At 42.0% G+C, this 12,505-nt stretch overlaps 1 protein-coding gene across 1 annotated transcript; it reads right to left on the bottom strand.

Annotated features, from left to right (window-relative positions):
* Nucleotides 1-419: 419 nt before the first annotated feature.
* spns3 (SPNS lysolipid transporter 3, sphingosine-1-phosphate (putative)) lies at nucleotides 420-8,512 on the bottom strand. The gene is made up of 14 exons (XM_068600550.1): nucleotides 8,454-8,512; nucleotides 7,456-7,687; nucleotides 7,310-7,375; nucleotides 6,902-7,038; nucleotides 6,349-6,500; nucleotides 5,870-5,936; nucleotides 5,650-5,792; nucleotides 4,645-4,797; nucleotides 4,348-4,537; nucleotides 3,521-3,586; nucleotides 3,333-3,431; nucleotides 3,047-3,218; nucleotides 1,248-1,344; nucleotides 420-543 (listed from the first exon to the last, which is right to left on the bottom strand). The coding sequence occupies exons 2-14, from the start codon at nucleotides 7,664-7,666 to the stop codon at nucleotides 519-521; spliced, it is 1,578 nt and encodes a 525-aa protein (XP_068456651.1). The 5' UTR covers nucleotides 7,667-7,687; nucleotides 8,454-8,512; the 3' UTR covers nucleotides 420-518.
* Between the last annotated feature and the right edge of the window lie 3,993 nt (nucleotides 8,513-12,505).

The following is a 12,505-nucleotide window of genomic DNA, read 5'->3' as shown; positions in this document are numbered from 1 at the left end:
GCAAAACGTGAATGAAACCCATAATTACCTATGGAATGAAACATATAGGCTATTACCATATTTGTTCATTCATCACATGTGATAATTTATATGTCACCATGAATGTGTATATATTTTCTTAACAATATAAAAACAATTGTTTGCCAGGCTGGGTGTACATTGTCTTCACTGCTGGTAAATGCAGCTCATCAATGGTTGAGCCTCATAATAGTTTTACAGAAGTGCAGCTCTGCCATCTCGTGGACACACTCACAATACGCTGCAGGGACCAAAAGTACTCTGTTTATTTGTTACGAAAAAGAAACACAAATACATTTTCTCACTGCGCATGAACAACATATGGGGTGTTCAGTCATCTCTAAAGTGGATCCGCTGAAGTGAGTTGTGAAAGTGGAATTATGAAATGGATTTCCAGCAACTGTTACAGTAAATACAGCGAGTAGAGAATGGAGCCCTCCATCTTTATCTCCATTATGTGCGTATGTGTTGGTCCAGCCTGAGGGCCCCTCTGGTTCTCATTAGGAGGCAGCAGCTGCATGCTGACTGGGACATCCAGAGATGGAGAGGTTAATCTGATGATCCTCAACATGGATGCATGGACAAATTCATGTTATTCTGCCAAGGCATTGTGGAGTAATCTGAGCTGGAGCTTAAACTGGACAAACTGAAGATGGCTGTCAGCAAAAAAATCCAGGTGAATCATTAAAAAAAAAGAAAAAAACAAGTATAATAGAATCCACAACAACTGATCGCAGCCAATTTAAGATTCTAACAAAGGTTTTGTGGCTGCAAAAAGCCTGAAGGGCCGCAGTATCTCCTACACAGTGGGCACTGAGAAGTTTCAGCGGAGGATTTGACAGCATAACAATGAGGTTGCAATATCCTAAAATACTAGCAGTGCTTTTTTAAAGGTGCATTTATTTTAATGTAATTGATAAGGGAATATACATCATTAGCCAGAGAGGGAGGGATGGACAGAAAGAAGAACCGGGTTGAAGGAGGGAAACAAAGTTTCACTTGCAAATGTATTGAAAAACAATATTTACATTAAAAAAAATCAGAAGCATGTACTTTTTAAGTTAAGCAGAAAACATCAAAGGGTCCCTGAGTTAATGGTAATATCGCAAACAAAAACAAAAATTTGTAATACAGTATATAGAATTGAAGTCTGGGTAAACAAACAAGCCTTTTTAAAAAAACAAACATATGATTCGACTTTCTGCTGTCAAAAGTAGTTTTTAACTTACGATAGTACAAATACATTATTTGTATTGTTGCTTTCTCCCCCGTTGCTCAGTTCTATTGGGGGCTCAGAATTAGCACCCTGCTGTGGTTGGGAAACTCCTGGAAACACACACACACACACAATTACACACACATGTTCAAACATTTGAAAATAAAGAACAGAGCACTAATTTTAATGAAGGAAACTAAGTGACCAGGCGTACACTAGTTGGTTCGTGATCAGACCACGTTAGCGCTCATGCTAACGTGCGTCGCTGCTGGCGTGACCGTGTCAAAAACGCTTTCAACAGAAAATGAATAACGCACTCGTTTACTCACTACAGGCTGCGTAAAGCTGATCATTTTAATTTTAATTTAATTTCCGTTACATCTTATTTCATATCTGAATACACTCTGTGTATGTATATATATATATATATATATACATATATATATATATATATATACATATATATATATATATATGTATATATATATATATATATATATATATATATATGTATATATATATATATATATGTATATAAATGTATATATAAGTATGTGTGTATGTATGTATATGTGTATGTATATATATATATATATATATATATATATATATATATATATATATATATATATATATATATATATATATACACACACACACCCATATATGCACATACATACACATATACATACATACACACATATATATATATATATATATATATATATATATATATATATATATATATGTGTGTGTGTGTGTGTGTGTGTGTGTGTGTGGAGTATAGGTATATGTATATTTTATTTGTTTATATATATATATATCTATATATATACATATATACATATTTTCTATTTCTATTTTTTATTCTGTATATATCTGCCATCCCTGCTCTTCTTTTATTACTGATCTTGTGTGTTTAGTTTATTCCATTAATTGATGTTGATGTCTGTAAGTGTGGGATGCTACTCTGACAAAAAAATGTCCACTTGGGGATTAATAAAGTACATATCTATCTATCTATCTTTCTATCTATCTATCTATCTATCTATCTATCTATCTATCTATCTATCTATCTATCTATCTATCTATCTATCTATCTATCTATCTATCTATCTATCTATCTATCTATCTATCTATCTATCTATCTATCTATCTATCTACATACCTACCTACCTACCTACCTACCTACCTAATCCAACAGCTAACTAGCTAGCTAGCCCTACCACATCTACCTGCATCAAACCAGTAGAGAAGTAGAGAAGTCGGCCTCCTGCTTTATTTAAATTGGCAGTCTGGGACAAGTTTGCAACCAGGTTTCTGGTGCTGAAGAGTTTAGAATATTGAAACTTGGCCATGTCCAAAAAAGCCACTTGAAAAACACAACAGAGGCACAAGAGGGAGCACAATGGTTTGGAGGGCCATGCCTTTCTAGCCGTGCGTCTCGGTGTGTTTTGTTTAATTTTTTTTACGTTTGGTCCATCTTTGTTTCCGAGTGAAGAGAAAAACTAGACCGCCAGTGTGTCACAGGCGCTTGTGTGCAGATAAGGAGAATGTGGTCTAAACTGCATGAGGAGTGCTATTTTGTAGTGAGTTGAATAGAGGGTCATTGTTCAGGGAGGGCTCTCCAGCATGTGTGACAGTGACATTAACAAGTAAACACAATGGTCAGGACTTAATCATGTGCCAGTGTGTCATCCCCACAGAACTCCTGCACAGAAATACTAAATAAAACAGTCTTCTTTGAGTCATGGTCATACTGTTTCACCATTTATAGAGAATACAAGGGCGATTATGACCCATTCACAGTACCTTCAATCAATCGTGAAGCTGCCATCCTGTCTTCAGTGATGTAGATGGAGGTCAAGAAGAAAAACAGTCCGCCCAGGAACCCGACAACGGGGCAGACCAGGAGGCTGTACTTCAGACTACTGAAGCTCCAATCCTGAGTCTCAGGTTTAGATTTGCGTATAGCATCAGAGATCTATTGGCAAAGGTGTGAAGGCAGCTTTAGGATGTAGTTTACTCAAGCTCACAGAGGAACTATTGATGAAACAGTACAGTGAAAAGGAAGTGGGAACATTGAACTCTTTCTCACCACGCCTACTAAGTAAGGACTCCCAGCATCCCCCAGGAGATGAAGGAAGCAAATCTGGAGGGCCTCAGCTGAGGCCCTTCTGGTCGGTACGACTATGTACTGAAGTAAGAAACATAGCACAAAACAACCAGTTAGCTTCATGTTTTAGGAGACATGTTTTTATTTTCACACACATATTTGAAACTCACCAGCAGTATGTCAGCCATGACAGCCCAGTTCAGTGATATCAAAACTTCAGCAAGGAAAATGAACACCTGAAATGAGACATTAAAGACAGAAAGGGATTCATCGATTGATTAAATGTCTCTCGTTCTATACTTTTTGACATTAGCACATATTCTTTATGAGCTGCCATTTGTTTGGAGCGTGAGTGTCATAGATGGCATGGCTGCAATATCACTTTAATGTCAATTATTTTAGATTTTGTGTGCATCATGTTATCTACAAGAAGACAATGTTGTCTGAGGAACTGAAGGAAGTGATTCACTTTGAAGTTGATATGAAGGTCTTGTGCTTCATGTTAATAACATAATTATTGTCCCTACAACTCAATGCAGTGACTCTCTCAACCAAAGAGGGAGCAGTTCAGAGTTCTCCTGCAGAGTGCCATGGTCTCAAAACCCAGAGGGACTCAACCGTACTCTTCCTCCAAGTCCACAAAACACATGTAACTCAATAGGCAAACTTCCATGATCCCTCCAATAGCCCTTTAAGGGTAAATAACTGGTCCATTGTTCCCCGGCCAGGACAGAATCTTCTTCCCAGCAACTTTGGAATATTCTTTCCAAAGTTTGATTGGGGCATGAGTGTGTGTACCAAATTTGATTGAAATCCACCAGTTTTCCTGTGAACAAAATGTAATGATGGCAGTAGAAGTGATGTCAGGGGATCATCAAAGCCTGAGGATAACAATCCATCCAATAGTTGTTGAGATAGTTCGGTCTGAAATAGAATGACGGACAGAAATCTCCAGAGCCATGCATCAAAGTTATCATTCCAGACATGTTTCTCTTACATAAGCTGTGGGAATGCTTTTTGATGCCGCAAAGATGGTGAAAAAGAGGCAAGGGGAGGATCCCAGCAAGCCGACTGCGCAGATGAGTGGGTCCACATTTGGGACCTTGTCACCAAACCATCTGGATAAACCGCTGCCGAGACACGCTCCCAGAATGCCCGTCACCACCGTCACAGCACCGAAGATGTAACTGCACCGGGAGAAGAAGCGGAGAGCACCGTTAAAAGTGTGAAATGAAGTGAGGTAAACGAAAGGTCCATTCATATTCAGGTCAACAGGTCGAAGGTCATGCTTCACCTGTCTGTGGAGTTGCAGGGCTCTTTGACGCACGGCGGTCGGAGTCCCTGACTGACATGAGCTCTGGACAGAAAAGTAGGCGTCCAGAAAGCCAGGGCTCCGGTGAGGAAGGCCGTGGCCGTCACGCCCAACGTGGACCACACATAACTTTTACTGAGGAACAAATCAAGGAGATCTGAAATATGAATCACATATAAATGTGTATTTTACGGACTAATGCACAGTATTAAGTAGAGCCAATAAATCAGTTTTTAAGTCAAAGGTATCAGTTGATATGTTTTACACTCTTAATCAATACCCATATTGGCCTCATGAATTTCCAGCCAGACTACAATCAGTGCGGTTACATGGATTCGAATAACTGGCTTAGTCCGACTAAAATCGAATTATCCAGTTCATGTAAACACCTTTATTCGAATAACTGCGGTCCGACTACGATCCGATTAACACCCCTGGATAACTCGATTCGATTCGATTGATAATTCGAATAACGCTGCATGTAAACGCTGAATCGGATCGGAACTGGACAATGCGTTTGTGCGCATGCTCAAGATCCCGCCGCCTCCTCCCTCCCTCCCTCCCAGGTCGTGACCCGGAAGTCGAAAGAGACGATAAGTTGTCACGGCCGGCAGAAACAAACAAACGTAAAAGTCGGGTTACGAGCCGATAGTACCATCGGTGGGTGTCTCTGCTAGCTCCCTGCTGTAGCCAGCTAGCGCTGCTGCTAGCTCCCCGACAACCACCGAAGCTAGCGGGGTTCTCTCCATTATAAAGAGTGAAGAGGTCAAGCGGAGATGGCTGTACCACCACTACATGTAATGAAAACAGCGCCACCTATCGTATCGGATATGACATGCATTCGGCCAATGATTCGATTTATTCACTGCCATGTATATTCGGATAACAGCAGTTGCCCCGAAAGAGAGCATAGTCCGACTAAAGCAAGATTCGAATTAATGCCATCATGTAAACGCACTGAGTGTTAATCTGGTTTGCGTGTCCTACTTTTTCAGAAGATACTTGACGTCCTCCAGGTAAGAGCTCTTCCCTGTAACTCCCTCTCCGTGGGTTTCTGCTGCACCTCTGGGTGGGTTAGGGCACAAGAAGACCAGCAGGGCCAGTCCCACTCCACCCAAGATGGGGGTGATCTGATAACAGAAACATTTAGAAATATTGATCAGTATTTAGCTCAGATTCATAAGTCTGTTAGTGAAACTGTTCTCACCCTGAGAGCCCAGCGCCAGTCTCCTGTTAGATTAGCAACTCCTGCTCCTGTTATGTATCCAAGACCACTGAAAATACACAGAAAGGTCAAACCACTTGAGTGAAACTGCTCCTGTTCACGACATCCACTTAAACACAGACAGTGGCAGAACTTCAGTCTTAGTAATACTGGATCTCAGTGACATACTACTGGTTTAAATCCTACTTGAAGGACCAAAAATACTTTGTTTCGGTCGCTAATTACACATCAGAGCTGATTGGGATGACAAGTGGTGTTCCCCAAGGCTCAATACTGGGGCCTCTTCTCTTCAACATCTACATGTTTCCACTGGCTCAGATAATGAAAAACAACAAAGTGTGTTATCATAATTATGCAGACAACACACCTTTAATTGAATAGCCGACACGTTTTGAAATATGTAGCAACAACAAAAGATAAAAACACACAGTTATTGACTTAGATTTGAGTTGGTTGCTCACCTTCCTACGGGGATAAATATGTAGAAGACACAGATCATGGCGCTCCGTTGAGTCCCAACAAAGAGGTCGCCAATGATGGTGGGAGCAATGGTGGAGTAGCTGGCCTCTCCTATCCCGACCATGGCTCGCAAAAGCATCAGAAGCCAGAAGTACTAATGAATTCAAGACAACAGCAGAGAGACAGTTTAAGAACATTCAGTGCAAACACCACAAAGATCCTCTGTTTAACATATGACATTCCTTTTTCTGTTGAGGTCCATGTTGTACACTGCACACATTTACAAAACAGTTTGGCAGTGTTTTTTGACTCCTGTGATGTTTGCTTAAGACTTGCATGTTTGTAGTGCTAAGGATGAGTTTTTTAGACCACAAACCAACAAACAAGAGAAGCTGACTGCACTGGCACTCAGTTCGACATTTGAGCTGCAAATAGATGATGGGGTCAAATGATAGAAGACGACAAACCACAAGAATCAGGAAGTGACATCTGCTCTGGTTGCCTCTCATTTCTCTTGTATGGTGTAAAGTGTGAACACATGAATTTCTCACTCACCGACTCTGTGACCAAAGAGCTGCCGGCTGCAGTCACGAGCCACACGCTCAATCCACCAATCATGATGTATTTACGGTTGTAGCGGTCCCCGAGGTAACCAAAGAGAGGAGCCAAAAGCAGGAAACTGCTGATGAAAACTAGAAGTGCATTGATACGAATGAATTCCTTCATCACAATGTGAGACATTAACGCCTTATAATGAATGAAGGAAACGTTTCTAAAGCAGCTGCAAGACGGCGGGCGATCAAGCTTTATTTTTTTTATGTTTCTGCCATGCAATAACCAACGGTTGTCTGCAATTCACTTGCAGCACATGTTGCATAACTTCATCTGAAGTAACACAGGGTGAAAAGCAGACTTTCAAAATATGTGTGTTTGTGTAAGAGTGTGATTTCTGCCTCATCATACCTGTTTGTATAAGTGCAGCCTTACTGTCACTTATGTCAAAGAATTTCTGAATGTTGGGAAGGATACCTGTATGACAATAAGAAGGCACGTGTGAGCTCGCCACATTGGGTCACGGGTGTTTGTCGACACACAAGAGGTCTTCTCACCTGCGATTGTGTACCGTTCTGCGTAGTTGAGCAGGTTGATGTAACAGAGCACGGCTACAGCTACGTAGGCGCGTCTCTGCGATATGGCCGGTTTCTCCTTTTCCTCCGGCTTCGGTGTGAGCGATGAAAGGCTGTTCACGAACGAGCCGTAACGTAGACCGGAGCCGGACCCCAGACTCCATCGAGGCATCCGTCCCTCTTTTGGCTCCATAGTGAGCTGCTCTGTCTTCACCTGGGAATTGTGAACGTTTTACATGAGAACTCAAAAGTGGATGACAATGAATTACACATTCAGAGTGGATACAAATGACATGTATGTTAAATACAGTCGGATTACATCACAGAACAATGAGTGACTGCCTCTGTCCCACTGTACATGGCTGCATTTCCTACAGTATGTGTTGCCTTTGAAGCCCCGTGCCCGACAAGTAACGTAGTTTTGTGGTGAAGTCCGTTAGTTTGGTTTGTGGGGACACTTTCAAGTTAGTCCTCATGTCACAAAAGGCAATTACACCACTGTGGATGAACGCAGCGTTGCAACTATGTCAAAGAGTCAGAGGAAGGAGACGGTTGGGTTTTATTTCAGCTGCTTCACGGACCTTACGACACCATAGAACGGAAGAGGATGTCCTTGTGGTCAGAGTTCAGAGCTCGCTGTAAGTTTAAGAAAAATAGTCAAAACTACTGTACAATCCTATCAAATGCTGTACAATTAAAACGCTATTGTCTAAAAGCATGCATGGGGAAGAAAGTAACAAGATAAGACATTTGAAAGACCTAATATCTTAAATAAAAGCATTTCAGCACCGATGCTTTCTGGCCTGGTTCCAGTTCTGCCGTGTCAACAATGACACTATTGTGCACAAGATGTTTTCTTCACCAACATAGTGGAATAGTTGCACTCTTAAAGACGTGGCTCTTTATTGTTTTTCGACACCGTTGATTTATTCATAGCATCCAGGCGTAAACCTTGGGATGAAAATAATGTAAAGACTCACCTGCTTGTCTCGTTGCTTTCTCAGTTTATTCCATGTTTGCAGTTGTCAGGGGACTATTTGAAGAAGCTAACAAGAGCCTCCGCTCAAACATGCCGAGAGAGATATTAGGTTAGTGAAGGGGCCAGCCCTCTCTGGGTTGGTCCTATGCTTTCACACAGATCCTCACTGTGATGCAACGCTGCGAACAAGCCACATGGTTTCATGCACCTCTGGTCTTCCTCTTGATTTGATCTGGCTCAAACACCAGAATAAAACCAATGCTGACTGTGCATGTGGGTGTCAGTTGTTCAGATGTGTCATGACTTTCACCAGCAGTTGCAGTTATGTCGTTGAAGCAGTAATTGTTCATGTATTTGGATTTTGAATGGTGATATAGCCTCTGGTAGTCACTAAACTGACTCCCCCAACAGAGCTGTGTATAATTAAATATGACTGCAGATGTAAAAAAAAAGTAACACAACCAGCATTTCACTCACCACGTATCCGTAATATTTTGTGCGAAAGGCGTGATAAGTTAATCGACCAACAAATCAGCAGTTAATTCACCAGCAAGGTCACTTTACTGGACGTCAATGAATCCGCCCACCTTGTCAAACTAAAGATCTGATTTGTTGAAGACCATGACAATCAACCGCAACGTCCACTCTCAGTGTACTTTAATCTGCAAAGGCCTTCGTAAACTGCTTTGCTGACATAGAGACACCGGAGAGAACACATGTGATTAGAAGAAAGCTTCTCCTGCAGGCAGAGCAACAGAGGAAGACAGGAGCTGGGAAAAATAAATGTAATATATGTTGTGTATTTGTGAAAGACAATTAAATTATAAAATAGCTATAACTTTGTGATTCTGTTTAGTCCAGGAGAGAAGGATTATCAGGCCCAGACGGCCCACCACTGAGTCCAGATATACATCTAGTTGTGTGATGAGTAGTCAGAAGTCATATTAGTCTGCCGTAGACCTTTTCAGACACTATTTCCTGTTGTAATGTTTGTCAATGGAGCTGACCGGGAGTCAACTTGGACTAATAAAAAGGTCTCTATGAAAAGGTGTCTCCTGAAAGTGATCACTGATCATTCCTTAGTTATTTTATTCAGTTATTTACCACATAAGCTTCTGCCAACTGAGCAGGAGTTGCCTAACAGCATTATTGTCCACATGTCCGTCGCCATTTCCAGCTGTTCCAGTGATCATTGGAACAGTGAGAGAGCAATGCTTCAACATTGGGAAATCCATCCCTCCATCCCCCATAAGGGATGTTTTCGTCAGCAGGTTTGGAGAATCACTCAGACACGCAGACATCTCTTGGTGTCTCGCTCAAGAAAACACGTAATTGCGGAAAAAACTGAAGTCTTGGTTCGGCTGTACGATAAACATTCATATTTAACTTGAACATTCGTACTGATTCAACCGACCCTTTAGCACATAGCCACAGGGTTCAACTCTGTCAGCGACAGGAACTTGCGATCACGACACATAAATGGACTTCCTCATTCACTGCGGCCACGAGCATCAGATCATTTCCCACCTTCAGATGAAAAAATAACCTGTGATGTTGAATGTGCGAGCCAAAAGTGAAAATGACCCAAACAACTGTGCATTAAACGACACAATGCTAGCCTTTTTTAAATTTAATTTCTTTCTATTTTATCCTTTAGTGGGGTGGTGATTTTGCCCCATATTTGCTATTTATTGTCATTATTATTGATATTATGTGAAGAAGAAATAGCCCTCCGGTAATATTAAGTACAAACAAAGTAACTACCAGTTGTCGTCATCTCGTCTCTCCGGTGAGGATCACAGTCAACACAAAGCTCCAATATTAACAATGTAAACACAACATCAATGGTCCAATAGTAACATTTCAGGTTTTGGTTGACATTATGTTTTCCAGCAACACTTCCTGCACATGATGACATTTTCAGAGCAGCTCCACTGGATGTCCCAGTGAACCGCTGTCTGATCCATCGTAGCTCATCAATGGAAGACAACTGGGATCCTCGTGACGCCCGGTTTTCACAGTAGTGCCATCTAGTGGACACTTTTAAAATACACTCAGACAGTAGACAGAATTCATCTATTTATTTACTCATTTGTTGTTTGAATAGACACATTTACATTTCCCTACAGTGTGGGGACAACATCCAGGGTTTTAAGACACGTCCGCATCCTTCTTCTTCTTCGATCTTTATCTCCATTATGTGCGTATGTGTTGGTCCAGCCTGAGGGCCCCTCTGGTTCTCATTAGGAGGCAGCAGCTGCATGCTGACTGGGACCTCCAGAGATGGAGAGGTTAATCTGATGATCCTCAACATGGATGCATGGACAAATTCATATATTCTGCCAAGGCATTGTGGAGTAATCTGAGCGAGTGTCGATGGATGTCGGCTAAATTCTGTGGAATCTTTAAGAAAAGAAAAACAAGTGATGATAGTTATACACAACTGAACGCAGCCTTTAAAACAATTCTGATAGACATTTTGCTGCGCTGCTGAATGGGAGACAACCGGTTGTTTTTAAAGTACTGTAAAATCCTGCTGGAGGAAGCTTTTCTTGATCTGAAGTGAAAGTCTAAGGAGAGAGGGTGTTGCAGGCTCCAGCCTTAATGAACTCACTAACTGTTTATGGTGTAATATGTTAATTAACAGCAGTGGCGGCCGGCCTATAGAGGGCAACGGAGCTTGGCCCCACCCACCTCGAGCCACCAATATATATATTTTTAATCCATAATGTTGTAGTGTACAGTGTATTTTATAGGGCAAAATGCCCACGTCGTCATTCTTCCATCGGGAACTGCGTGTTTAACCTCAGGTTGCAATGCATTGTGGGTAATTCCCTTTGACAAAGTCAGCATCTAATGTTGACTCACGGAAAGGGTTCGTAAAGGGCTCAAAATGCAGAGCCCTCAGGGCACGCCACAATTTGACAATGGGACACGCCTAAACCCTCAAGGACTTCAACGGGAGCGCGGCTCAAAGTCCGTGAGTCCGTAAGGGCTGAGATTGGGATTGGGATTGGGCCCATGTCTCTGCTGCTAGCGCACGTCAAGGGGCTAGATCAATTCTGCCCAAAGAAGACGGCTCTAATACGCAGTTCAGAGCCGTCTTCACAGCCGCATTTGTGCGGATGTGAAGTGAAAACAGAGGGATCCTTTCAAGTCAACTCCAGTCTCAGTTTTTAAACTTAACTTGAAACATTTACAGATGAAGACATAGCATGTTGCTTTTGTCCAGCTTCACTCAATTCCCTCCCTTTCCGGTTCCACTGGGGACTCAGACGCAGAGATCTGCTGTGGTTGAGAATCTACACACACACACACACACACACACACACACACACACAGACAATGTTAGGACTTATCTGCTGAGGTGAACTCTGACCCAAACTAGAAAGACACCTGAGGTTAGTCCAACTCTGTTTCTGAGTCAAGAGAAAAACTAAACGACTAAACGACCGATGTGACCAACAAAACCATATCTGGAGCCCAAGTCATGCGGAAATCTGGAGTTCAGTGACGGATTAAAGTTTTTTCCAAGATAAATTCCCGTTGCCGACCCAGGCCGTTTGAACTTTTCCACCCTTCCTCCATCAGCTTACTTTAGTTTCTATATGGACTCTGCCGGTTCCGACCCGGATCCTAGACTGTTAGCCTGTGTGTCAGCCGAGGATAAAGCTTTTCCTCTACGGCATGTGCGACAGTGACATTAACAACACAATGGTGAGGACTTAATCATGTGCCAGTGTGTCACCCCCACAGAAACACAACATGTCGATGAAACATACCTGGTAACAAACCGTTTCTGATTCACAGTACCTTCAATCAATCGTGAAGCTGCCATCCTGTCTTCAGTGATGTAGATGGAGGTCAAGAAGAAAAACAGTCCGCCCAGGAACCCGACAACCGGGCAGACCAGGAGGCTGAACCTCAGACTACTGAAGCTCCAATCCTGAGTCTCAGGTTTAGATTTGACATTTTGATGATGATTTGATTCAAATGAGTTTGCTAATAAATGTTAGGTCACCTTCTTACACACACCTGTTTCTGTTGCAGAGG

The sequence above is a fragment of the Clinocottus analis genome, unplaced genomic scaffold, assembly GCF_023055335.1.
Source record: "Clinocottus analis isolate CAN_PGR_092001 unplaced genomic scaffold, fCliAna1.0.p SCAF_5, whole genome shotgun sequence".
NCBI lineage: Eukaryota > Metazoa > Chordata > Actinopteri > Perciformes > Cottidae > Clinocottus > Clinocottus analis.
The sequence above is the reverse complement of the archived record's forward strand: the minus strand, read 5'-3'. Positions and strand labels throughout refer to the sequence as shown.